The sequence below is a fragment of the Camelina sativa genome, chromosome 4 (assembly GCF_030686135.1).
Source record: "Camelina sativa cultivar CO46 ecotype springtype chromosome 4, ASM3068613v1".
NCBI classification, from domain to species: domain Eukaryota; kingdom Viridiplantae; phylum Streptophyta; class Magnoliopsida; order Brassicales; family Brassicaceae; genus Camelina; species Camelina sativa.
Window position 1 is genome coordinate 25,754,358 of NC_141883.1, and position 23,526 is coordinate 25,777,883.

A 23,526-nucleotide genomic window follows, 5' to 3' on the forward strand; every position below is an offset into this window, starting at 1 on the left:
CACGTTTTATTTTATTTTACTTTATTTTGTTTGTTGGGAGAACTTTAGAAATTTGATCCAGTTGTTGTGAATTTGTTTCTGATGACTGATGATGAGCTATACAATTCCGTATGTCAATGTTGATTTCATGAAGCAATAAATCATTTTGGTAATGTTGACAATTGATTATGTAATAGTATATGAAAATTTCCAAACTTTTCGACTGATCAACAGATTTGAGATCTGCGGTTGCGACAAGATACAAAACAGAGAACCATTGAACACGGTGAGGTCACCAAGAAAGAGAACATTGATGAAAAATTATCTAAGATCCGAAAGCTGAGAGTGAGACACCACCACACATGAGCGTTCCACGCCACAAATCTTCCTCCCCTGCTAGAGGATAAAGGGCTTGAAATGCCGGAAACCTGAGATTGGTTAATGGACATCGTCATAAGAATTTAACAGCAAAAAGGGAAGACATGAACACGTGAGATGGTTTTAACTCTCTTACAGAAGGATAAAGAACAATTACTGGTTTACTCAATAACAGTTAAAAGACTTTAGAGAAGCAACTTACAAGCAAGTCGACATAGATGCTTAGATGAAAAGATGTACAACTCACAACTAGCTGTCCTCTTCCAAGCCTCCTAATCTGGTACCTGGATCATAACTTATAAACAGTCGAAACTCGTTTCCGAGTTTGCTAGAGTGATGAGGCTTAAACACACAAGGACGAACAGTCAATAGCTCAGCTGCATGTTCTCTTTGCACCTCTCCTGCAAGACGTGAAAATATTTCCCAGTTAATAAATCATAAGATCCGACTTGAAAAAACAGAAGTCGTCCTAGTACCTGTGAGAAGAAGCAACAATGAATCTACCGGGCTTGAGAGGAACGAAATTGTTTGGCTAACTCTTTCCAGGCATTCCCTACTCTGCAAAGCATAAATTAAACGAATCAAAATCAATAAAACGCTAACAAGAACAGCAGGCAATAAAGCACACAAAAACATCACACATTAATGTGGTCCTCGCAAAGATACAAATACTCTTTATCTGAGAAATATTGTGGGTAATAACCAAAACGCAGCATAGAAGCACGACGTATTCATCTTAAAGAAGCGAGAATTAAGCCATGACCATAAGTTCCATAACTAACGGAAAAAACTCCAGTTGTAGGAGTTTAGCAAAGGCTTACACTTTTACTTTCATCTTGTTCCGATGTTGAACTTTCTACTAACAAACTACACGATAGAAGATTTGAGAGGCCACTAGATGGTATTGTATTTGTGGATTTATATGCATCTTACATACTAGTCTCTAACCCTATCTTAAAAGCCATGACCATAACTAACTGATAAAACTCCAGTTTAGGATTTTAGCAAAAGCTTACACTTTTACTTTCACTTTCTACTATCGAACTCCACAATAGAAGATTGAGAGGCCTGTATTAATAGGCATGCTCAAAAAACTCCAGATTACCATGAGATAAATGCACCGGAGAAAGTAAAGAACTTTTAAATAAAATTTACCAAGTAGGGAGGATCTGCAACGATTATATGGAAGCAATGTTTCAGCTGAAGTGGCAGATCTTCAGGTTCGTTGTAATCATAAAACGTGAACTCACTTCCATACCTCTCGAATCTCATATCGTACTCCAGCAATTGCACATGGAGACTCGGATCCCTTTTCTGACTCATCACAAACACAGAAGAAACTTAGCATCAGCAACAACAACAAAAGTATCGATTTTTAGCAAAACGAATTCAATACAAATCAAGGGGTACTTAAACAAAAGTAGTACCTTGAGATAAACGTAAAGAGTAGGGCAAGCAATGCAAGCGACTCTGCAGCCTGAGAATCTTTGAGAGAGAGTGACCACTTCCTCAGCTACAGTCTCCGCGGTTTCAGGTTCGTACCAGAACTGGCTGAGTCTCCAATCCTCTGTAACCAGCTCCACTTTTTCGGATTCATCACCTCCAACGACGGAAGACGTCGGCGGCGTGCTCGCGACAGGCTTGTTCTGGTCGGCTAGAAATTCTTGGAGCGCCGCCAATGCTTGAGAGCTCAACACTAGCGGATCGTCATCCTCTACATCTCCGTCTAGTGGAGCTGAAGAAACGTGGCCGTTTAGCCTCTGGAGCTCATCTTCTTTTTCCATTGGAGCTTCGGTGTATCGGTAAGGAGAGAGTTTAACGGACACGGCCAGTTGACTGTCTAGAGGATTTAGGGCTTTTCCATTCCGCTTGCGTTTATAGAGAAATTACATAAAAGGTCACCAACTTTTGAAAGTTTTATATTAAACACATGAACCTTTTAATTGAGATTGAAATGGTTATCAGTTATCACTATTTATATTTTATCTCTTTTTCTTGTATTTTTCACAGTTCACACGTAGGTGTTAGATTTTTTAAAACATATTATATAAATTAGATAGAAAAATCTATGTTTTAATTTGAGAACTGTAAATATTATTATAATAAAATTTAACTGTTTAATATGTTAGCATAGTGATGTTGCTATGTATTTTATCAAGATAATAACTAACATAAATTGTAGCTTGTGTAATGTGTGCTATGTTTTTTTTTTTAAATTGTCTAATATGGAAATTGTTAAAAAGTTGATGATTTTCTTATAGATTTATTTTGGGTTAAACTAGTAATTTTGAGTTTTTATAGGGACCCAAATTTAAAATATAACACCGAGGACAAAATTAGGTAAAAAACTGAGGAGAGGAGCCAACAAATAAATTACAGTACGATCGTGAAAGCTCTGTCTCTTTCTCTATGTTTAGGAAGTTAGAAGATTTTTAAAAAAACAGAGGATTCTAATTTCTCCACCTCCAATGGAACACATTGGCATTGATAGATTGAGACTTGATGAGAATCTCTTAGATCAGAAACGGCCGCCATTATCGTTCTCTCTCACGTTCCAACCATCTAATCCTAGACACCCAAAGATCCTTATTCAAAACCTCCTCATTTCTTTTTTGGCTCTGTTCTTTTCTTCCATTAAAGAATCTCCTCTGTCTCATGGGTTTTGTTGACTTCCAGGTCTGCTTCTTGTGTACCCTTTTATTTTTCTCCTCAAATACAAGAACTTTTCTGTTTTTGGTGTGTATTTGATTGATGATGGTATTGTATAATTTGACATTTTCAGGACATTCATAATAAGGAACTGCTTGAGCCTGGTTTCAAGTGATAATGGGTTAGTATTTTGTGACATATTCTATGAACAATTTGATTTGGTATTATATTTGAATGATCTTGGTTGTGCAGAAATGAAGACCATTCTTCGATCAATCAGTTTTAATGACAATGACTCGGATCCAACCATCAATGAATCAAATGAAACTAGAAAGAAGCTGTTCAGCAGATCCCTTAGCGGTAATAAGGGGACAACACAACGATCAAGAATCTCTCCGGCTGATGTGGTGAACAATTTCTCTGTTAAGCCTTTGACTTTTATGAAAGAAGATGACAGATATAAATCGCGGAGATGGAAACCAGTTTCCGAGAACGATCATGCCAAAGAATTTTTAGCCTTGTTATTAGGTGACGGAAGGTATCAAGCTGCGTTGAAGTTGCAGAAGGTTTATAGAAGCTTTCGAACTAGAAGACGGCTTGCTGATTGTGCTGTAGTCGTTGAGCAAAGATGGTTCGTACGTTGAGCTATATATAATTGTTGGCATTTGTATATACAAATTTATCTGTTTTAGTTTGACTAAATGGATCATTTTGCAGGTGGAAGGTACTTGACTTTGCTGAACTTAAAAGAAGTTCTATATCGTTTTTTGAAATTGAGAAGCAAGAGACTGCAGTTTCACGTTGGTCTAGAGCAAGAACAAGAGCTGCTAAGGTAACATACTAAGCCTATCAAACATGTTGGTTTTGATGCATACTAAGCCTATCAAAACATATTAATGGTTTGACAATCTTAATGTTAAGGTGGGTAAAGGCTTGTCAAAAGACGAGAAAGCTAGGAAATTGGCTTTACAGCACTGGCTTGAGGCAGTAAGAATATTCTTGTACAATATATATGTTTTCCTCTGTGGCTATATAAGTTTTGTGTAAAGCCATGTGATCTTAATTTTCTAGTTTAACAGATTGATCCTCGACATCGATATGGCCACAATCTGCAATTCTATTACCATGCTTGGCTCCACTGTGACAGTAAACAACCCTTTTTCTATTGGTAAGCTTTGCTGTTACACAATCAAAAGTATGACAGTATCAAGAGTACATACAATTTACGAGCTAACGTCCAACTTAATTTGGACATGTAGGCTTGACATAGGACAAGGTAAAGAATTGAACCATGAAAGATGTCCAAGATCAAAACTTTACCAACAAAGCATCAAGTATCTTGGTCCCGTGAGTTTTACCCTCTAGTTTCTGTAATTATTGACATGCTTGTTTAATACCTTCTTTGTAATGATTTATTCTTTCTTACAATCTAACAGACCGAAAGGGTGGCATACGAAGTTGTAATTGAGGATGGGAAACTAATGTATAAGCAAAGTGGGGTAGTCCTCGACACAAAAGAAGGTCCTCCTGATGCAAAGTGGATCTTTGTCCTAAGTGTATCTAGAATAATGTATGTTGCAATGAAGAAAAAGGGTAACTTTCAACACTCGAGTTTTCTAGCCGGCGGAGCTACATTATCTGCTGGAAGAATTGTGGTTGAAGATGGTGTTCTTAAGGTGAACGAAGGAATTTTCCTTGAACTGTTCTTTGGATGAGTTTGTTAAAACTTTGTGTGTTGAGTTTGAGTTCTTTGGATGATCTTTTCAGGCAGTTTGGCCTCACAGTGGACATTATCTCCCAACAGAAGAGAATTTTCAGGCCTTCATGTCGTTTCTTCGAGAGAACAATGTAGACCTCGCCAATGTAAAGGTAAGTCCATTCTGGTCTGAGTTTTAAGTCATCAGTAACTCTGGTTTGAGTTTAGGCTATGATTTACGCAGTTACAGATATTCTTTTTCATATTCTGCAGAAGAGTCCGGATGAAGAAGATGGAGAAGCTCATCCTAAGGTGAAGAGGATGCCTTCAAGAATCAAAGAGACTGAAGAAGAACATTGTGACTTTGTGGATGCTGAGACCGGTGAAAGTCCCAACACTAGACGTCCCAACAATCATTCAGAGCTACAAACATTAACAAGGTCCCATTCAAAACTTTCAAGACCGGAGACTCTTGACAACGTGATTGAGGAAGATCAGGAGGATGAAGAAGAAGAACCTGAAACCCCTTCAGAAGAAGGATATGAGACAGCAGAAGAGACATTCATAGCTGAGGAAGAGTTCACATACCCAAAATCAAATCTGTTCGATGAAGACATTGAAGAATACGAGAAACCTGTCCTGAAGGAGAAGATAATGAAGCGGATAGATTCACACAAAGGAATTAAATCTTACCAGTTAGCTGAGCGGCTACATTCAAGATGGAGTACTGGTGCAGGGCCTAGAATCAGTTGTATGAGAGATTACCCATCAGAGCTTCAATTTAGGGTTCTTGAGCAAGCTCATTTATCTCCAAGAGCTTCACGCTTTGCTAACCCATCTCCTTTTGCTCCGGTCAGATCACGAGGAACAAGTCTTGGGAAAAGTCCTTTGGCGGCTGAAGAACTTGAGAAGCTTTAGGTCAATATATATGTGACGCAAATGCTCATATGATGAAGTGATCCGCTTAAATAATTTTTTGTTTGTTACGCAAGATACAAAAGTAGGGATTAATTGAAGAATGGTCTTCTTATGTTTGTTCCTTGTTTCTCAAGTCACCTATTCATTATTCTTTTGTTAATGTCTGCAACTCTGCATAATTAAGAAAAACAATTGTTAATTATGATGATTTTTTTTCGTGTGATTATTTTGTTTGTAATCCACTACTGAATCATATAAACTCGATGGCCCATTGATGAATTTAATTGTAATCCAAATGATTTAATCTTCACTAATCTAATTGTAATCCAAATGTAAATCAAACAAATTTAGCCTATTTATTATTAACCAAAAACTAATTTGAAGCTAACCAAATCTTTACTCCGGTTTAAATTATTTAATTTAATTGATTTTTTTCTCCGACATCATCAAAATGGATGATGCAATCTGAATCGTGTATCATAAAGTCGATATTACCCAAAGAGACCAAAAAAAAAGACACTGTCAATAATCAATACGTTACAATAGACAGGGGTAGATCAGGAATATTCACAAGAGATTTCCTTCTAAATTGCAAAAGCCCTACAAATACTTCTCACGGTTCCTTCGTCTGAGCTTTTGGGATTTAATCCTGTCTTACGTTGTCGCTCGCTTCTCACCGTACAGATCCGACTTCTCTTAGTACTTATGTTGTTTGGTGTTGATTACGATTAGATTTTGCACTCAATAGCTTATTTGATTTATCCTGAAGAAAAATGTTCTGCTTCGGATCTAATGTTATTACTCGATTATGATTTCTGTGTTTGATTTCTAAGCTTATCATAATTCTATGGTTATCAAAATCGTTGCTTGATTGTAAAGAAAAAATTGAAATTTGCTTTACTCTGTTTTCATTGAAACCCTAATGAACTCTATGGTTAGGGTTCGAAACCCTAATGAACTCTATAATTTAAGGTTCTTCCTTTGGATCTGTTTTTCTCGAGTTGATTTTATTGTCTTTTTGTGGATTGCAGGTTCTCATTGTCATTGCTTCTATTGCCTAACGTTTACCTCTTCTGCTAATAAAGATGTCTAAGTTCTTTGGTCCTCAGGTTTCCTCTTGAACCTTTGTATATCGATAACTTCTTTAGTATCGTCTATTGGGTTGCTCCATTGGTTTTTACTTACTTCAAATTTCTTCTCATTGTATCTTTGTTCACCAGAGTGGAAGTGATAGTGAATATGAGAGTGATGTCGACGAAGAGTGGGACGTGGTTCAAGATACCAATGCTGCTAGTGCCTCGCGTTACCTTCCAGGTGGCAGTGATAGTGAGGACGATGATCTCCGTAAACGTGTTGTTCAGCCAGCCAAAGACAAGCGTTTTGAAGAGATGGTTAGTACCACAGAGCTGATGAAGAATGCCATCAAGATCAATGACTGGGTTAGTCTACAAGACAACTTTGATAAGATTAACAAGCAGTTGGAAAAAGTTATGAGGATTACAGAGGCTGTCAAGGCTCCAATCTTGTACATCAAACCCTTGTGATGTTAGAGGATTTCCTAAACGAAGCTCTGGCCAACAAGGAAGCAAAGAAAAAGATGAGCACTATCAACTCCAAGGCCTTGAACTCAATGAGGCAGAGATTGAAGAAGAACAACAAGCTCTATGAAGAGGAAATTATCAAATATAGGGAGTCGCCAGAAACCGAGAAGGTGAAGGAATCAGAGGATGAAGATTCTGAAGATGGCGACGACGAGGATGACGTTAATTTGGAGGCTGATTCTGAAGAGAAGGAGGAGGAAGCCAACGATAAAGGTGATCCCTCTTGGGAGAAGATGCTTAGTAAGAAAGATAAACTTATGGAGAAGTTGTATAATAAAGATCCTAAAGAGATCACATGGGACTGGGTCAACCAAAAGTTCAAAGAAGTTGTGGCTGCCCGTGGAAAGAAGGGAACTGCACGATTTGAACTCGTAGATCAGCTTACACACCTGATAAGGATTGCCAAAACTCCAGCACAGAAACTTGAAATCTTGTTTAGTGTTATTTCTGCACAGTTTGATGTGAATCCTGGTCTCAATGGACACATGCCTATCAAGGTCTGGAAGAAGTGTGTGAATAACATGCTTACGATACTGGACATTCTTGTCAAATATGATAACATTGTTGTCGATGATACAATTGAGCCTGATGAGAATGAAACTTCAAAACCAGAAGATTTTGATGGAACAATTCGGGTCTGGGGTAACCTTGTTGCTTTTGTGGAGAGGATAGACACTGAATTTTTCAAGAGTTTGCAGTGCATAGATCCTCATACACGTGACTATGTGGAGAGATTGAGAGATGAGCCGATGTTCTTAGCTCTTGCTCAAAACATCCAAGACTACTTTGAGCGGTCTGGTGACTATAAAGCTGCGGCAAAGGTGGCCTTAAGACAAGTTGAGTTAATTTACTACAAACCTCAGGAAGTTTATGATGCCATGAGGAAACTGGCTGAGCTGGTGGTGGAAGAAGAAGAAGAAGATAGTGAGGCTCCCAAAGAGGGAGCTGGACCTCCCGCTTCATTCATTGTTGTTCCAGAGGTTGTTCCTCGTAAGCCTACCTTCCCAGAGAGCAGTCGAGCTATGATGGATGTTCTCGTCTCCCTTATTTACAAATATGGAGATGAACGAACCAAAGCACGTGCGATGTTATGCGATATATATCATCTTGCTGTAGTAGATGAGTTTGTGTCTGCTAGGGACTTGTTGCTGATGAGTCATCTGCAGGACAATATTCAGCACATGGACATCTCAACCCAGATCCTATTTAATAGGTCCATGGCGCAGCTTGGTCTATGCGCGTTCCGGGTTGGAATGATTACCGAATCTCACAGCTGCCTGTCTGAACTGTACTCTGGTCAAAGGGTGCGGGAGTTGCTTGCTCAAGGTGTCCAGCAAAGCCGATATCATGAGAAGACTCCCGAGCAGGTATATATTTTGTGTTTGTATGCATATACTATCTTCTTTTGTGTCTCAGGTTCGTAGATTTTGTTTCCATCTTCTATAGATTTTGTTTCCATCTTGTGTAATTGGGTTCGTGATGTTCATGGTGTTTTCATCAGTCTGTTAATATTGAGAATGAAGCTAACTGTTCTGCAACCTTTTGGTCCCACCAGGAGAGATTGGAAAGGAGGAGACAGATGCCATATCACATGCACATAAACCTTGAGCTTCTTGAAGCTGTTCATCTCATATGTGCCATGCTACTAGAGGTCCCTAACATGGCAGCCAATTCTCATGATGTCAAACGTAAGGTGATTAGCAAGAATTTTCGTCGCCTGCTCGAGATCAGCGAGAGGCAAGCATTCACTGCTCCTCCTGAGAACGTTCGTGACCATGCCATGGCAGCAACCCGAGCTCTCATTAAAGGAGACTGCCAAAAGGCTTTTGAAGTTGTGAAATCTCTTGATGTCTGGAGACTGTTCAAGGATCGGGAAACCATTCTTGCTATGGTGAATGATAGAATCAAAGAAGAGGCTTTGAAGACTTATCTCTTGACATACTCGGCCTCTTACGAGTCCCTAAGTCTAGATCAACTTGCCAAGATGTTTGATCTCTCTGAGAACAAAGTCCACAGCATCGTGAGCAAGATGATGATCAATGAAGAACTCCATGCAAGCTGGGACCAGCCTACACGTTGCATTATCTTCCATGATGTACAACACAACAGGTTGCAAACCTTGGCTTTCCAGTTAACCGAGAAGCTTGCTGTTCTTGCGGAGAGTAACGAGAGAGCAATGGAAGCTAGGACCGGTGGTGGCGGTCTGGATCTAGGTTCAAAAAGAAGAGACAACAATCAAGACTACGGAGGAGCAGCAGGTGGTGGAAGGTGGCAAGAAAACATGTCTTACACACAAGGAAGACAAGGTTACAACGCTGGTGTTAGGTCTGGTTATGGTGGTAAGAGATCATCTGGGCACGGTGGTCAGAACCGAGGAACTGGTGGGAATGCAGGAAGAGGTGGAACAGGGAATAGAGGAATGCAGATGGATGGCACGAGCCGTATGGTAAGTCTTAACCGAGGTGCTCGTATATAAGACTGACTTGGTTACGTTTCAAAACATAAACCCAAATTAAAGGAGGAGGTCTCTCGTAAAACTTCTTTATTGTTCTCTTGTAAAACTTCTTTGTTGTTCTGTTCTGTTGTTCTGTTTTTGACTCTATATATAAACTCATATTTTGATTAATCTAAAATAACATATGTTTAGTTATCATATACCCTAATCGGTTTTCTTCTGGTTAACACACTAATCGTCTGTTCAATCTGTATCTTCTACGTATCATTTTATTTAAACAGTATTTCGTTTCATTTTCATCTTAATTTAAAAAATATTTAAAAGAAAAGAAAAAAAAAACGAAACTTTAGGCAGCACAAAATCAAATAAAATTAATGGCAATCACAATCACAAAGACAAAAGTAAATTTTTGACTAAATTATGCGCTGGCCTAAGTCGCGAAAATCACACGTAGACCTCACTTTGGTAAAGTGCTGGATCAAAACTGGTGGCTATGGACAATTTTCATAATAACAAACAACTAAACTCTCTTTTTAAGGTTCTCTCAAAATCTCTAAATTTATTTCCACCTTCTCTTTGCCAGCGAACATCCATTGGAGCTCCTCACTGTACGCCTCAGGGAGGGAGAGAGGAGCATCCGGGAGAGAGAGAGATAGAGATATAAATTTTGATAATTTGTCTTCTAATTCTGTGTTCTAAGGTTTTTTGACTTTTTTTTGAAACCCAGAAAAAATTTACCAACTGTTTCAAATTTTCAAACCTTTTCTACTCTCTCTCTCCTCTTTCTTGAAACGGGAAAGAGGGAGGGAAGAAGAAGAAGAAGAAGAAGATTCTAGAAAGATCAATGGAAAGCTCAGGCTCAGGCTCAGGGACTTGGCAAGGATTGATCCTTGTGGGTATTGTTACATGGATCTGTGTTTCTTCCTATCTGAATTTTACCCATAAAATTAGATCTCTCATACAACCATGGGTCGGTCGTCAAGTCCTTGGTGGTGTTCCTCTCATTCTCAGAATCCAGGTGTGTGCCTAATTTACCCAATAAAAGTTGTTTACAATCCCAACTAGTAGTAAAAGAAATTGAAGCTGACTTTTTTTTTTTTTTTTTTTTTTTTGTTGGGGTGATTTGCAGAAATGTCAGAATGGAGTGTTGGATGCTTTCTTCTCAGCGCTATCGTGTGTTGTCTCTGTCCCTTTTTACACTGCTTTCTTGCCTTTGCTTTTCTGGGTAAACTTTCTTGTTCAACATCAAAGTTGTAATCTTTACTCTTCTTAGATATATATGGCTTATGAGGATATGATTGTAACCTTTAAAAAGATTACTAAGTAATGAGTGTGTAATTGCAGAGTGGCCATGGTAGATTGGCTAGGCAAATGACTCTGTTGATAGCTTTTTGTGATTACTTGGGAAACTGCATTAAGGTATTATTTACTGGTGTTCTATTTACACATTCTATTAGTTTTATAAGAAGGAAGTGTTTGTTTTTATACGGTCGTTCTGTATTTAGGATGTGATATCAGCTCCTAGGCCAAGCTGCCCACCTGTTAGAAGGATTACTGCCACCAAAGATGAGGAAGACAATGCCATGGAATATGGCTTGCCTTCTTCTCATACTCTTAACACTGTTTGTTTGTCCGGGTATGTTTTCTGCAAACTCTTTACCCTCTTTGATGCTTCTAGTTGTTTATTCAGATAAATGTGAAGCATTTCGTGTAATCTGTTTCCCATCATTTTGTAAAGCAAATGTTGCTGTGGTTTTTTAACACTTTGTCTCTTTTATTTGTTGGTGTTTCAGATATCTACTTCACTATGTGTCATCATCTGTCGGATACGAAAATGTGTCTATCCAATACTATGGATTTGCCCTTGCTTGTTTGTTGGTAGCCCTAATCGCCTTCGGTAAGATCAACACTCGTACCAGAGAAAACACACATTCCTTGCAAGTATTTGATTCCTCAATTGACATCATTGATTTTTCTTCCTAGGAAGGATTTACTTGGGTATGCACAGTGTGGTCGATATCGTTGGTGGTCTTGCCATAGGAGTCTTGATTCTAGGTCTATGGCTAACCATCAACGAACAAATGGATGATTTTATTACCTCAAAACAGAACGGTAAGCTTCATTTCTCTTAGTTTTACAAATGCTTCTACATTTAAACACTAAATGATAAATAAGCTATGGCTACGGATTGTTCAGTTAGCTCCTTCTGGACTGCTCTGAGTTTCTTATTACTCTTCGCTTATCCAACTCCCGAGCACCCAACTCCAAGCTACGAATATCACACCGCCTTCAACGGAGTTACACTAGGAATCGTAAGCAATCCAGATATGTTATATAGTGCAAAAGTATAAATGGTTAATTCAGACAATGACCTTAAATGGCGGTTTTACTTGTCGTAGGTGACTGGAGTCCAACAAACGTACAGCCAATTTCACCATGAAGCAGTCCCACAAGTCTTCTCACCGGAGCTCCCGCTAGCAGCCTACATTGGGAGAGTTATGGTAGGAATACCGACAATACTCTTAGTTAAATTCTGCAGTAAATCCCTTGCAAAATGGATCTTACCAACAGTATCCAGTGCACTTGGGATTCCAATAAGATCCAGCACATACATTCCTAAGCTCAAGCTCGACAACGTGCATGCAAATGGGAAGAAGACAGACGAAAGCAAGTACTCGGTTGGGTATTTGCAGAGACTATGTGAGTTCTTGTGCCAGGACTCGTTTGATATTGACACTGGAATAAGGTTCTTCCAATACGCAGGCCTTGCCTGGTCCGTTGTTGATCTTGTTCCCTCCATATTCTCTTATATTAACTTGTAGTAACAGCTCCATTGTGTTTTATAAAATCAATGCTTTAACATTGTTCATAACTTGGCGATACAAAAAGTCTCCATAGTTGTGGGCCTTGTGGCTTTGAAGAACTTTATATTGATTAGAGTTGAATTAAAAGGGTGCAAATACAGAAATATGGAACAAAGGGGAAGAATAACATTAAATAAATCGAAATAATCTCTCACAATAAACATATTCTGATGCAAAAGGGAGCTAAATAAGTTCAGCCAAACACATGTTCATGAGAGGTTTTAAAGTTCATTGACCTCTTTGCCTATATTACACTATCCCAAGGGAGAGGGCTAAATTGATTTTAAGCAACCTGGAACACAAATGCGTTAACCAAATGGAATAAGCAGAGATCTTCAAAAACCAACAACTGGACTTCGCCGCTGCAGGAGGAGCTGAGTGTCTTCATAGGAAGTAGTCGGGTGTCCTTCGAGTGACATCTGGCTCGCCTCTCCTTGGTGCTGGTTCAAACTGTTGTATGATTTAGACTCTGTTAGTTTTCATTCCCCACAAAAAAAAAGTCAAAACGAAGATATCTGGACATAGTTTGGGAAAAGACCTGAATGAACGTGTGGTTCCTGCAGTCATCGACCTCAAGAATTGAAGCCATGTTTCCACAGCGATAGCAATAGTTTGGTGCACTGAATATAGTAACCACCTTTTGCTCCTGTCAACGGGAATATATTTTTTTAACATAGTGAGCTAAGAATCTTAGATTTGGCATGCAGGGAAAATGAGTTTGATTGTATTACGTGAGCCCAGTTGAATCCATCCATAACCAGCTGATGCGCTCGGGCGATCAGCTTTAAGTTGTTAGTGTGATTGAATTGTTCGGAAATGTCCTATGGAAACAAAATTGAGAAAAAAGAAAGTCAATTACACACTTATTTGGAACCAAAAAAAGGCAAGCTTCTGAAACTAAGGCTTCATAATTCAATACCTGACCAAATGTATATCCGGCACCACGAGGAGAGATGCCCCAGCCACATCTGTCATCAGGATCAGACCATAATAAGTCACACATAGGTCCTTCATGCGGAACTTCTTGAACTCGATCGAAGTTCCTAATGTTGTCAAGTGTCTCAATAGATGGTGACAATCCACCATGAAGGCAGAATATTTCCGACTCGACCTGTAAACAAGGATAAACGACATGAGAAGAACAGCCTCGTTATTTTTTCGGAACGAACACTCTTAAGAAGCCATCAGTTCAATCAGACAAGTTATATTAAGTATAAGTAGCGATTGCAGTTTATATTGTCATTCACAGCTTTCTAGATACAAACCATCTCAAATTAAAGTGAAACTTGCCAACTAGCTAACACACGCACAAGAATGCATCAAAAAAATTCAATCTTCTGAATGAATTTAATATTAAGAGCGCCAGAACAGACAATATTGTAGGAGTGGAATGAAATGAATGATGCAGTGTATGTACTAAGTACTAACCAAGGCTGTCAGTGGGAAATAGTCAAAGAGGTCTGTAAATATTTTCCAAACATTTGCATTGCCATACCTGCAAGTACAAGCAAGCTTTGTTAAGCAAAATCCAAACGAAATAACCAAAAAATTCTTTCTACAGGCGTAGAAGAAGACATGTCGTATCAAGCTCACTTTTTGATTAGCACTAACTAACAAGGTATGAAAAATACCATGAGAATAGTCAAATGAGTAAAGCAATATTAGTCCGGAAGATCAATACAAACTAGCCAGGACTAGAAAAAAAAATGAAAGGAAAATTGATATTCTCCCATCAGCAAAAACGAGCAGAAACAACAGCAACCATAAAGACATGCAGAGTATTAGTTAAAGAAGATGTATAATGACATGAAAAAAAGCGAGTTAGCAGCTTATACAACATAAAGGTGTTTTCCAGGAGACTCACTTTCGCAGACATTCATCATAAAATCCATAAACCTGAGTAATCTGCCAGAGCGAACAAAAAGTGTATTAAGCCATGAGTCAGATAAAAAACTTGGCGGACAGAAAGTTGCAAGCAAATAAACTCTAGTAAAACCATAGTTTACTCGAAAATGTATACAGCATAGAAATGAATAAAATAAATTGTAATTATAAGAGGGTTCCATCAAAGATAGTTTACCTGACGACTTTCATGGTTTCCTCTAAGAATAGTGATTCGCTGCGGATACCGTACTTTCAAGCCAACTAACAGCTGTAAATGGAATTTAAAAGAAAGAAAAACTATGAGAAAGGTAAATCTAACTAACATACATAAATCCAGTATGGACAGTATATTTGATTTAACAGCAGTATAAGAAGACAGGATATGTATTTCTACTTGGAAATCAGAATATCATTATTGAACAAAAACGACGTGTGCATATGGTATAAACTTGGTACCGTAACAGTTTCGACAGAATAATATCCACGGTCAACATAGTCTCCCATAAACAGATAGTTGGTATCAGGGCACTGCAAAAAGAGCGAAAGATGAACACTCATCAGGTTTTGTCAAAGCTGGTGGTAGATGGACAACAAAACTCCAGCACTACTTTTAAATATAACCCCTCAGAAAAGGCTCCAATATATTCTAATTATTCAGTGAGCATCCAGACAGATTTTGTATCCCCATCCAAGACTTATAATTGCTAGAAAAGATGGAGGCTGAATAAAAAACAAAACGTTCATCTATATGTCCATTGTGCATCTCAATAAGAGTTAGAGAGATTACCTTTCCCCCTATACGGAAAAGCTCTGCAAGATCATGGAACTGTCCATGAATATCACCGCAGATTGTCACAGGGCTTTTAACAGGCTGCATAAAGGAAATTGTTTTAATTTAAGTCTACTTAAACCAAACAAAATGAATGTGTCCTTAAATGAAAAGAGGCTTTACACAATCCATCAGATGGGAATTATAATTGCCAAGAGATGCAAGAAGAAGAACTGACCTGAACGTTGCTTTCATCCATCAAGATCTCCTTAGCTTTCTCGCATAATGCTCTAACCTAAAGCAAATAAAACAATACTGCACATGAAAAATTCATCTTTTCTCACTTTTCCCTTCCTAAAGAGGTACATGAGGTACATGACTAGAACTAATATCTAGTATCAAAACCATAACATTAGAATGTCAAAAAATTAGATACACCAAAAAGATATTTTACAGCTATTGATCACTTTTCCCCGATATTAGTCCCAGAAGGTCTTCAACCAAGTTGCAACCTCTCTCTCACACACACAAGCTAAAAACTATTTATCATTTTACATATTTTTCCCCCGATTGAAAAAATCCGAAACTAGTCACACAAGCTAAAAACTATTTATCATATGTTCAAAATGATAACTTTGGCTATGGTTCATATCAAAATGCGAGTTAATTCAGAACCCAAAATTCATCTTGAAACAATAAAATTGAAATGGCAAATTTTTTTTCCAACCCATAAAACTGACGTGAAATCAAACATCAAATCAGATAATCAGATACACACAGAATAAAAAAATCCAATCTGAGATCCAATCATCGGAACAGTCGAAGCTCAACCGGGGGGAAAAAGACACATATACAAATTTGCAGATCCAATTGAAAAGGAGAAAAAAACGAAAAGGGTGTGAGGAAAGCTAGAAAACGCAGGGTACCTGTTGCTCAGAGAGGGGCTTGCACTGCATGAGCTGCGAGATCTGCTCATCTAGATCGAGGGTTGCATCAGTCGGAAGCGAATTCGCGCCCATCTTTTTGGATCCGAAAAACACAGATCAGAAACCAGCAACAGGTTTCCAGATTAGGGGGCAGCCCTAACCCTAAATTGGATGGTTTCTGCGTCTTCTTCGCTTTTTTTTTCTTCCCTTTCTCTCTCTCTCTCTCTCTCTCTTTCTCGAAGCGCAGAAGAGTGAGAGGAACTCGCAATGAGAAGGGGCGCGTGAAGGGAAGTGGCGAGTGGGTTTGTAGCTTTCGAGCCGTTTCCTCAATTGACTATAATACCCTCTCCTTTGAGATCTATTAGACAAGGTGACAAACAAAACCCTCTACTTTCTAAATTATTCAAATAGTACATATAATATTGTAAAATCGATTTTATTCCTCAATTAAACCAAAAAAAACACTATGGGTCTATTCAACTTGACATTTTGAGTGATTTGTGTAAAATTTACAAATTCTATGTTATTTAATTATGGATTTTAAAAATCTTCTGAAATCCACTGTTATTTAAAAATTTACCTAAAACTCTATTGTTATTCAAAACAGTTTGTGGATTTGGATTTTAATTAGTTTTAGGGATTCTAGAGGATTTGATAAGATTTGTTTAGTTAAAAATACAGAAATCCAAATCTCATGGTTTTAGGTAGGATTTGAAAGAATTTTACCATAAATCATATCAACTTCCTTAAAATCTATCAAAATTCCAAATTTCCTAAATCCCATAAAATTCTCCAAAATCATGGTTTTAATAAAATCCCCTATAAAAATATAATCACCAACCATTGAAAAAAGTGTTCACCTTAATTATTAAACATTATACAAAAATACATTGTAAAGTTTTATTGATTTCAGTTTTTAGCTAGATAACAATTTAAAGCAAACTAATTTATTTCTTTACAAAATTGGACTACAATTGCCAATTGGTTTGAACTTTGAAGTGATTTTTTTTTTTTGGTCTCAAACATAATGCATCAAAATTTATATATGGTATGAAAAAGGTATGTAACTGAATTTGTTTATACAAAAACTTAAACCTTTATTTTTTTAGAAGGACTCACTATGCTCCAAGCTTTGAAACAGGCATCTACGGATCTACCTTAGGTTTATCAAAACTCTCTCTAGCTTCAGCCTCGACTCAATTGATTGAAGTCATTAACTCGGAGACTCCTCATAAATAGCTCCATGAGATTCTACATGATATCCTAGTTGTCTCTTCTACTTTTCGAGAAATTTCTTTTCGGTTTATTCCTATTGAGCAAAATAAGAAAGCTGATGCTCTCGCAAAAGCAATCTTACAAGACTCTTGTATGCGACTGTTCAAGTTTAATTGAAATGAATTTGATTGACAAAAAAAAATGTGGCTTTAGATTTAACCAACAAAAAAGATCTCCAACTACCAATAGACGTTGATAATGGAAACAAAATAAAATCTTATTCAAGTTGAAGTTCCTCCAACATTCATTTTATTTATATTTAAAAAAAAGAATCATGAGTGAAAATGATTGGAACTCACATAAAATTTATGTTTGAAAACAAAAATTAACATGCTATTATATTTCTTTCATTATTTTCGAAAATCTAAGATACAATCAAATACAATTAAAAAAAAACTATATTTCACATTGTTGTAGTAAAGGTATTTTAATTTTAATTTTAATTTTTGGCCCAACTCTTATAGGTTTATAATTAGATTTTAGATTTATATATTAAAAAAAAAAACAAAACAAGCTGATCTCATAGTTTTTGGTCACATACATATTGAAGAGATTAAATTAAAAGAAGCATTATTAAATATATTTAACTCACAGTATTATCTCTCGCGTTGTGTGTGTGTCCTCCGATCCAAAAGGAAACATCGAATTTAGGGTTTTTCTCTCCTCCGAGCTTTTCCGTTGGGTGAACGAACGACTACCGTTGATTTCTTCTTAGCTTTGATTCAGATTCGATTCTCTCTGCCGATATTGTTGAGGTTCTCTCTCTTTCTCTCTATATCCTCTCCTTTTGTCTCCTTCATTTTTTTATCTCTCTCGATTTCGATTTCGCGTTCGAGTTTTTTTTTTTTGTGTTTTTGTTTTGGTAGCTAGCCTAGGGTTCCTTCATTGCTCTATGCATTTGGTTTCTTTCGTTTCAGGTGTATGAAAACCCCTTTTCGATTTTCTAATTTTGCTTTCGCTGGGTTCTGATTCTTATCAGATGGCCTGATTTTGTTTGATTATAGATTTGATTTTGGGATTCTGTGGGTTTCCAGCTTATATATATTTTTGATAAATCCTCGCTGTTTGTTATTGATTTCTGTGATTGCGTTTGTGTTAACTATAGAGACCTGTTTGGTATTTGCCAGGTTCTTAAGAAGCATTTAAAAAGTCAAGTTTTCTGCTGGGGAAGTTGCAACTTTTTTCTCAATAGTTTTAGGACGTCACAAATTTTTCAAGTATGAGTTCATCATGGGCAGATGTGGCTGATTCTGAGAAGGCCGGTTCTAAGCCTAAAGGTTCTTATGTTCCCCCGCATCTACGTAACAGGCCATCTGAGCCGCCTGTTGCTGCTCCTTTGCCACAAAACGATCGTCCTGGGTATGGTGCTCAACCTGCTGGGTCTCGATGGGCTCCGCCACCCAGTGGCGGTGGTGGCAGCGGCTATAGGAATGATGGAGGGCGCCCCGGATATGGTGGTTATGGTGGAGGAGGTGGTGGTGGTGGTGGTGGTGGCTGGAACAATAGAAGTGGAGGGTGGGACCGTAGAGAACGTGAAGTAAATCCATTTGGAGATGATGCTGAGTTAGAACCGATCTTTACCGAGCAGGAGAATACTGGCATTAATTTTGATGCTTATGAAGATATTCCGGTTGAGACCAGTGGGGGAGACGTGCCTCCTCCTGTTAACACATTTGCTGACATAGATCTTGGGGATGCATTAAATCTCAACATCCGGAGGTGCAAATACGTGAGGCCAACACCTGTACAGCGTCATGCGATTCCAATACTGCTTGCAGAGAGGGACTTGATGGCCTGTGCACAGACTGGGTCTGGGAAGACTGCTGCTTTTTGCTTTCCAATAATTAGCGGAATTATGAAAGATCAGCATCTACAGAGACCCCGTGGTTCACGGACGGTTTACCCTCTTGCAGTCATCCTCTCACCAACAAGGGAGTTGGCATGCCAGGTAACACTGAGAGTCTACTCATTCCCTCATAGAATAGAGTTTCTTTGGGGAAAATTTTCCGTGTATTTTACTTTAATATACACACGTTTCTCATTCTGTGATTTTTTTGGCAGATACATGATGAAGCCAAAAAATTCTCCTACCAAACTGGTGTGAAGGTTGTTGTTGCTTATGGAGGAACACCTATTAACCAGCAGGTAATTATAGTACAAATTTTTGTATTCTTGGTTGTGAGCTTGTGATTGATTTTGTTACATGATCGTAGTAGCTTATGCTTACTGATATTGGATTCTGCCTGCTCTGTCCTTCGTAATGTCAGTCTCTTTTGTGAAGTCAGCAATGCATAATGCAAATCATGCATATTACACGCTTTTTTCCTTTGTTAGTTAGCATTACATATGGAATTAATCTTTTGCAGGTGTTAGTTAAACAGTTTTGAAGCATCAATTTGTTGATCTCATTTTTTATTGTTTATACAGCTCAGGGAACTCGAGAGGGGAGTTGATATCCTTGTGGCAACTCCTGGCCGGTTAAATGATTTGCTAGAGAGGGCTAGAGTCTCCATGCAAATGATTAAATTTTTAGCTCTTGATGAGGCGGACAGGATGCTGGACATGGGTTTTGAACCACAAATTAGAAAGATTGTTGAACAGATGGACATGCCTCCACGTGGGGTTAGACAGACAATGTTGTTCAGTGCTACATTTCCAAGGGAGATCCAGGTTGGTTTCACTTGTCCATGAGACACCCTTTTCTTATTAAGTCTATTCTAGTGAAGTAGCATGGTAGTTATGTGTCAGAGGATAATAGTGGTCTTTCTTTTATATCTGTAACTTTGTTCCTTCCCAGATCATGATGGTGAATCTTTGATGATTTAGTTTTAGAGTGGCACAATTGTCATATGCCTTATGAGTGTTATATTCGTATGTGAGAACAGCTGCATAATATTCAGCACGTACAAGAGTGATCGGTTCTTAACGTTTCTTTTAATAATACTTTTTTGTTCGTGTACAGAGACTTGCAGCGGATTTCATGTCAAACTATATATTTTTGGCTGTCGGAAGGGTGGGTTCAAGTACTGATTTAATTGCCCAAAGGGTTGAGTTTGTCCAGGAGTCTGACAAGAGAAGCCATCTCATGGACCTGCTTCACGCACAGAGAGAGACCCAAGACAAGGTAATTTGATAGTTACCATCTGTTGTTTACTTATCCAAGATTTGTTATAGTCATGTCACACAAATCATAATTTTTCACCCTCTGACCGATGCTGGCTTTCTGCTCTTTCTATAAACCAGCAAGCATTGACATTGGTTTTCGTGGAGACAAAGAGGGGAGCTGATACTTTGGAAAATTGGCTGTGCATGAATGAGTTTCCAGCAACCTCCATTCACGGGGATAGAACACAACAGGTTCGTTGATTGATTGAAGTTTAATTCGTTGATGTAATTCTGAACATCAAACCTTACTATTGTGGAGTAATACATATGCTTCACTCCCACTAAAGCTAAAACAAAACTATGTTTGTTATAAAAACCTGGATGATATTTGCTAAAATGAACTCGTTCAAGTTCATGATCGATAAGTTTGTTCTCTGTTGACTAAATCTGACTAACTCCTTTGTGTTGTTATACATTCAAAGGAAAGAGAAGTGGCACTGAGGTCCTTCAAAACTGGGAGGACACCCATTTTGGTTGCAACAGACGTGGCAGCACGTGGTCTTGACATTCCCCACGTGGCTCATGTTGTAAACTTTGATCTACCAAATGACATTGATGACTATGTCCACCGTATTGGACGAACAGGACGTGCAGGCAAATCTGGAGTAGCAACTGCCTTCTTTAACGAGAACAATTCATCACTGGCTAGGCCGCTCGCTGAGCTGATGCAAGAAGCCAATCAAGAGGTGCCTGAGTGGCTCACACGATACGCTTCACGTGCTTCATTTGGTGGTGGTAAGAAACGGTCTGGTGGTCGGTTTGGTGGCCGTGACTTCAGAAAGGAAGGTTCTTACAGTAGAGGAGGCGGTGGCGGTGGCGGTGGCAGTGATTACTATGGCGGAGGAGGCTATGGTGGTGGTGGATACGGTGGTGCTCCAAGCGGTGGGTATGGTGCTGGAGTGACCAGTGCTTGGGATTAGCCGACTAGGCTCCCCAATTTTTTCTCTTTTTAACCTGACTATTTATTTCTTATCTTCTACATTCCCAAGAGAGCACATGTATTTTGCCCCCACTTTTGAGATCTCACATTCAAGAGATAGATTTAACTAATCGTTGCTATCAGGTGAATCTCTCCGTTTTTGAAGCTATTTTTAGGATTTGTCCTAAAAGATAGACAGTAGTTTTTTTTCGATTTTGATCTTGTTCATGGTTTCTTCTAACAATTTCATTTGTTAGTTTGAAATCCAAATTGTCTTTTTGTTTCCCTTTTGTTGTTTGACAATCTTTCTTGGTGGAAAAACAATCTCTCTTTATATCCTTTTATGGACTTTATTATGCTTACATAATTCAAACTCCGTTCCATTACATAAGAGATAAAATGCAGTTAAAATGGTGTGAACAACAAAACAACTGTTGCTATTCATCTTCGGAATCTTCTTCAAGCTCGCTTCCTTCCACAATCTCTTCTTCTTCAGAGCCTTCTTCCGCAAGGTCATCCTCTGGCTTATCAAGCAAAAGTTCCTCTTGAGAGACCATGCCTAACCCTCTAGCCCGGTAAAGAAACCCTGTTCTCATCACATGATAGAACTTATCACGAAGACGAGTGAGAGGATGCGGATTCACTAGTTTTCCTCGACGATACCCTTCTTTGAGAATCACAGTTGTTGTCTTACACTTCAATGAGAGGTAGAAAATCCCGGGGTATCGAGTGAACAGACGAGTGAACTTATGAGGAATATTAAGCTCCGCTCTCATGCTTCTCAAGTAGTTCCTCTTGGTTTTCTTGTGGATAGTCAAGCTCAGGAGCTCGTGCAGAACTCCCACAGCTCGTTTCTCCATGAGATCGCTTTCAGGGTCAATGTTGCTCGAGTCATCGTAAGGAGAAATGTAAGGAAGTTTTTGAAACTCATCCATCCATGCTTTGACCTTCTTCTGCGCTCCATAACCTCTAGGAAAACTCATAGGGAACGTCAATGTGGACTGACCTCTTTTGAAGTCGCGGTAACTAGAATCCTCCCCGGCAATAACAATGCTCTCGTTCCGCTTCTGCAGGGACGAGAATGCGAATTCGTCATGCCATTTTACAAGCTTTAGACAGGGGTTCCCATTAGAGGCCTTGACGAAACAGAAATGATCAGGGTACTTCATGACTAGCGTCTTCTCGTAGTTATCAGGTAAACCAAGATCGAACTTGAGAGAATGTAGTGATCTGAGAGAGACAGTTTTTGTTCTCGTCATCATCAAAACTCTACATAGTCTCTCCACTGTATCAGCCTCGTGGCTTTGATGAATAATCTCTTCCTGTGAGTGAAGCATTAGTGCTGTGTCCGTTAGCTTGAAACACGGTAAGCTCGCGTAACGAGCATGCGGGAACTCGTGAAACAGAGTCGGATACCTGCAAAAAAAAATAAAAAAAAAAGTCGACTTTTTTTTCAAGTAGCAGTCTTTTACAAGTTTCTATCAAAGGTTTTGAATTTTAATCTGATTTTGATACCTGCGCAAGAAGCGGAGAACAGGGACGGTGAGACCTAAGAGTTTTTGCCAATCGGAGACGGATTTTGCGGTGAGGAAACCGGTGGGAGATCGGTTAATGGCGTCTTTGAGGATGCAAGCTGCTTTGAGATCGGTCTCGGTATCAATGACGTGATCAAGGTTCTTGTTCTTCACCCACTTGAGTCTCACTTTTGTCATAGCACCCATTCCTCGCCATTGTTGATGCTGATGAAACAGCAGCTTACTCACTGAAAAGAGAAAGCTTTGGGATTTGACTAACATCTATAAGTGATTTGATGAAAGAAAAATGCGGAAATTGGATGATCTGTAATTGAAACTGCTTAATGGGTTTTAGGGTTTAGTGTTTCTCTCTCTCTCTCGGGGTTTAGTTTTAGAAAAACATCATCATTGGAACTTGGAAGAACAGAGAGAAGTGAGTAAGAGTAGTGCACACAATGTGCTCGACGAAATTCCTGAAGGTGTCTAAAAGCGAGATTTTCCGACTTTTTAAACTCAAGGCCCACCCACAGGCTA

General features: G+C 38.6%; 7 protein-coding genes across 10 annotated transcripts; 4 read left to right on the forward strand and 3 right to left on the reverse strand.

Moving 5' to 3' along the window:
* Positions 1-143: 143 nt before the first annotated feature.
* LOC104781758 (uncharacterized) lies at positions 144-2,244 on the reverse strand. The gene is made up of 5 exons (XM_010506500.3): positions 1,785-2,244; positions 1,513-1,671; positions 834-915; positions 560-758; positions 144-407 (listed from the first exon to the last, which is right to left on the reverse strand). The coding sequence occupies exons 1-4, from the start codon at positions 2,139-2,141 to the stop codon at positions 607-609; spliced, it is 750 nt and encodes a 249-aa protein (XP_010504802.1). The 5' UTR covers positions 2,142-2,244; the 3' UTR covers positions 144-407; positions 560-606.
* Positions 2,245-2,728: 484 nt separating this feature from the next.
* Positions 2,729-5,846, forward strand: LOC104781759 (IQ domain-containing protein IQM6). The gene is made up of 10 exons (XM_087510780.1): positions 2,729-3,033; positions 3,140-3,187; positions 3,259-3,637; positions 3,724-3,838; positions 3,928-3,993; positions 4,086-4,174; positions 4,266-4,353; positions 4,443-4,682; positions 4,774-4,875; positions 4,976-5,846. Exons 2-10 carry the CDS (start codon positions 3,184-3,186, stop codon positions 5,618-5,620), a joined length of 1,728 nt encoding a protein of 575 aa, XP_087366906.1. The 5' UTR covers positions 2,729-3,033; positions 3,140-3,183; the 3' UTR covers positions 5,621-5,846.
* Positions 5,847-6,231: 385 nt separating this feature from the next.
* On the forward strand, positions 6,232-9,869 carry LOC109125235 (eukaryotic translation initiation factor 3 subunit C-like). Of its 2 annotated transcripts, none has more exons than XM_019244195.2 (4): positions 6,232-6,298; positions 6,652-6,729; positions 6,841-8,588; positions 8,777-9,869. In XM_019244195.2, the coding sequence occupies exons 3-4, from the start codon at positions 7,164-7,166 to the stop codon at positions 9,695-9,697; spliced, it is 2,346 nt and encodes a 781-aa protein (XP_019099740.2). In that variant the 5' UTR covers positions 6,232-6,298; positions 6,652-6,729; positions 6,841-7,163; the 3' UTR covers positions 9,698-9,869. The 2 variants fall into 2 exon arrangements, with proteins under 2 accessions (XP_019099740.2, XP_087366905.1); XM_087510779.1 differs by lacking the exon at positions 6,232-6,298 and adding an exon at positions 6,358-6,414.
* Positions 9,870-10,103: 234 nt separating this feature from the next.
* On the forward strand, positions 10,104-12,627 carry LOC104781760 (lipid phosphate phosphatase delta). Of its 2 annotated transcripts, none has more exons than XM_010506502.3 (8): positions 10,104-10,694; positions 10,806-10,901; positions 11,021-11,095; positions 11,182-11,312; positions 11,470-11,573; positions 11,660-11,788; positions 11,873-11,988; positions 12,076-12,627. In XM_010506502.3, the coding sequence occupies exons 1-8, from the start codon at positions 10,521-10,523 to the stop codon at positions 12,496-12,498; spliced, it is 1,248 nt and encodes a 415-aa protein (XP_010504804.1). In that variant the 5' UTR covers positions 10,104-10,520; the 3' UTR covers positions 12,499-12,627. The 2 variants fall into 2 exon arrangements, 1 of the variants encoding a protein (XP_010504804.1); XR_015597524.1 differs by having other exon boundaries at positions 10,170-10,694; positions 11,664-11,788.
* A 19-nt stretch (positions 12,628-12,646) lies between these two features.
* Positions 12,647-16,527, reverse strand: LOC104781761 (serine/threonine-protein phosphatase PP2A-4 catalytic subunit). Of its 2 annotated transcripts, none has more exons than XM_010506504.2 (11): positions 16,120-16,527; positions 15,432-15,488; positions 15,212-15,295; positions 14,881-14,952; positions 14,621-14,692; positions 14,405-14,445; positions 13,969-14,035; positions 13,460-13,651; positions 13,272-13,361; positions 13,079-13,186; positions 12,647-12,990 (listed from the first exon to the last, which is right to left on the reverse strand). In XM_010506504.2, exons 1-11 carry the CDS (start codon positions 16,210-16,212, stop codon positions 12,925-12,927), a joined length of 942 nt encoding a protein of 313 aa, XP_010504806.1. In that variant the 5' UTR covers positions 16,213-16,527; the 3' UTR covers positions 12,647-12,924. The 2 variants fall into 2 exon arrangements, with proteins under 2 accessions (XP_010504806.1, XP_019100411.1); XM_019244866.2 differs by having other exon boundaries at positions 15,432-15,483; positions 16,111-16,382.
* A 1,106-nt stretch (positions 16,528-17,633) lies between these two features.
* On the forward strand, positions 17,634-21,816 carry LOC104781763 (DEAD-box ATP-dependent RNA helicase 11). Its single transcript, XM_010506506.3, has 7 exons — positions 17,634-18,149; positions 18,522-19,342; positions 19,456-19,539; positions 19,822-20,064; positions 20,357-20,518; positions 20,638-20,751; positions 20,982-21,816. The coding sequence occupies exons 2-7, from the start codon at positions 18,614-18,616 to the stop codon at positions 21,477-21,479; spliced, it is 1,830 nt and encodes a 609-aa protein (XP_010504808.1). The 5' UTR covers positions 17,634-18,149; positions 18,522-18,613; the 3' UTR covers positions 21,480-21,816.
* Positions 21,784-23,524, reverse strand: LOC104781762 (protein WHAT'S THIS FACTOR 9, mitochondrial). Its single transcript, XM_010506505.3, has 2 exons — positions 22,994-23,524; positions 21,784-22,894 (listed from the first exon to the last, which is right to left on the reverse strand). The coding sequence occupies exons 1-2, from the start codon at positions 23,272-23,274 to the stop codon at positions 21,916-21,918; spliced, it is 1,260 nt and encodes a 419-aa protein (XP_010504807.1). The 5' UTR covers positions 23,275-23,524; the 3' UTR covers positions 21,784-21,915.
* Positions 23,525-23,526: the final 2 nt, after the last annotated feature.

What these genes read in the sequence shown, in the direction of transcription:
- LOC104781758 (XM_010506500.3), bottom strand. Translation starts at nt 2,141, where the DNA reads ATGGAAAAAGAAGATGAGCTCCAGAGGCTAAACGGCCACGTTTCTTCA. An exon ending in CTCTTTACGTTTATCTCAAG is followed by an intron (nt 1,672 to 1,784) that starts GTACTACTTTTG and finishes GTGATGAGTCAG; the next exon opens with AAAAGGGATCCGAGTCTCCA. An exon ending in ATTGTTGCTTCTTCTCACAG is followed by an intron (nt 759 to 833) that starts GTACTAGGACGA and finishes CACGTCTTGCAG; the next exon opens with GAGAGGTGCAAAGAGAACAT.
- LOC104781759 (XM_087510780.1), top strand. An exon ending in GTAGTCGTTGAGCAAAGATG is followed by an intron (nt 3,638 to 3,723) that starts GTTCGTACGTTG and finishes ATCATTTTGCAG; the next exon opens with GTGGAAGGTACTTGACTTTG. An exon ending in GCATCAAGTATCTTGGTCCC is followed by an intron (nt 4,354 to 4,442) that starts GTGAGTTTTACC and finishes ACAATCTAACAG; the next exon opens with ACCGAAAGGGTGGCATACGA.
- LOC109125235 (XM_019244195.2), top strand. Translation starts at nt 7,164, where the DNA reads ATGTTAGAGGATTTCCTAAACGAAGCTCTGGCCAACAAGGAAGCAAAG. An exon ending in ATGAGAAGACTCCCGAGCAG is followed by an intron (nt 8,589 to 8,776) that starts GTATATATTTTG and finishes TGGTCCCACCAG; the next exon opens with GAGAGATTGGAAAGGAGGAG.
- LOC104781760 (XM_010506502.3), top strand. Translation starts at nt 10,521, where the DNA reads ATGGAAAGCTCAGGCTCAGGCTCAGGGACTTGGCAAGGATTGATCCTT. An exon ending in GGTAGCCCTAATCGCCTTCG is followed by an intron (nt 11,574 to 11,659) that starts GTAAGATCAACA and finishes TTTTCTTCCTAG; the next exon opens with GAAGGATTTACTTGGGTATG. An exon ending in TATTACCTCAAAACAGAACG is followed by an intron (nt 11,789 to 11,872) that starts GTAAGCTTCATT and finishes CGGATTGTTCAG; the next exon opens with TTAGCTCCTTCTGGACTGCT.
- LOC104781761 (XM_010506504.2), bottom strand. Translation starts at nt 16,212, where the DNA reads ATGGGCGCGAATTCGCTTCCGACTGATGCAACCCTCGATCTAGATGAG. An exon ending in TTTTCCGTATAGGGGGAAAG is followed by an intron (nt 14,953 to 15,211) that starts GTAATCTCTCTA and finishes CTCTTTTTGCAG; the next exon opens with TGCCCTGATACCAACTATCT. An exon ending in ATTTCCCACTGACAGCCTTG is followed by an intron (nt 13,652 to 13,968) that starts GTTAGTACTTAG and finishes CCTTGTTTACAG; the next exon opens with GTCGAGTCGGAAATATTCTG.
- LOC104781763 (XM_010506506.3), top strand. Translation starts at nt 18,614, where the DNA reads ATGAGTTCATCATGGGCAGATGTGGCTGATTCTGAGAAGGCCGGTTCT. An exon ending in CATTTCCAAGGGAGATCCAG is followed by an intron (nt 20,065 to 20,356) that starts GTTGGTTTCACT and finishes GTTCGTGTACAG; the next exon opens with AGACTTGCAGCGGATTTCAT. An exon ending in AGAGAGAGACCCAAGACAAG is followed by an intron (nt 20,519 to 20,637) that starts GTAATTTGATAG and finishes TCTATAAACCAG; the next exon opens with CAAGCATTGACATTGGTTTT.
- LOC104781762 (XM_010506505.3), bottom strand. Translation starts at nt 23,274, where the DNA reads ATGTTAGTCAAATCCCAAAGCTTTCTCTTTTCAGTGAGTAAGCTGCTG. An exon ending in GTTCTCCGCTTCTTGCGCAG is followed by an intron (nt 22,895 to 22,993) that starts GTATCAAAATCA and finishes TTTTTTTTGCAG; the next exon opens with GTATCCGACTCTGTTTCACG.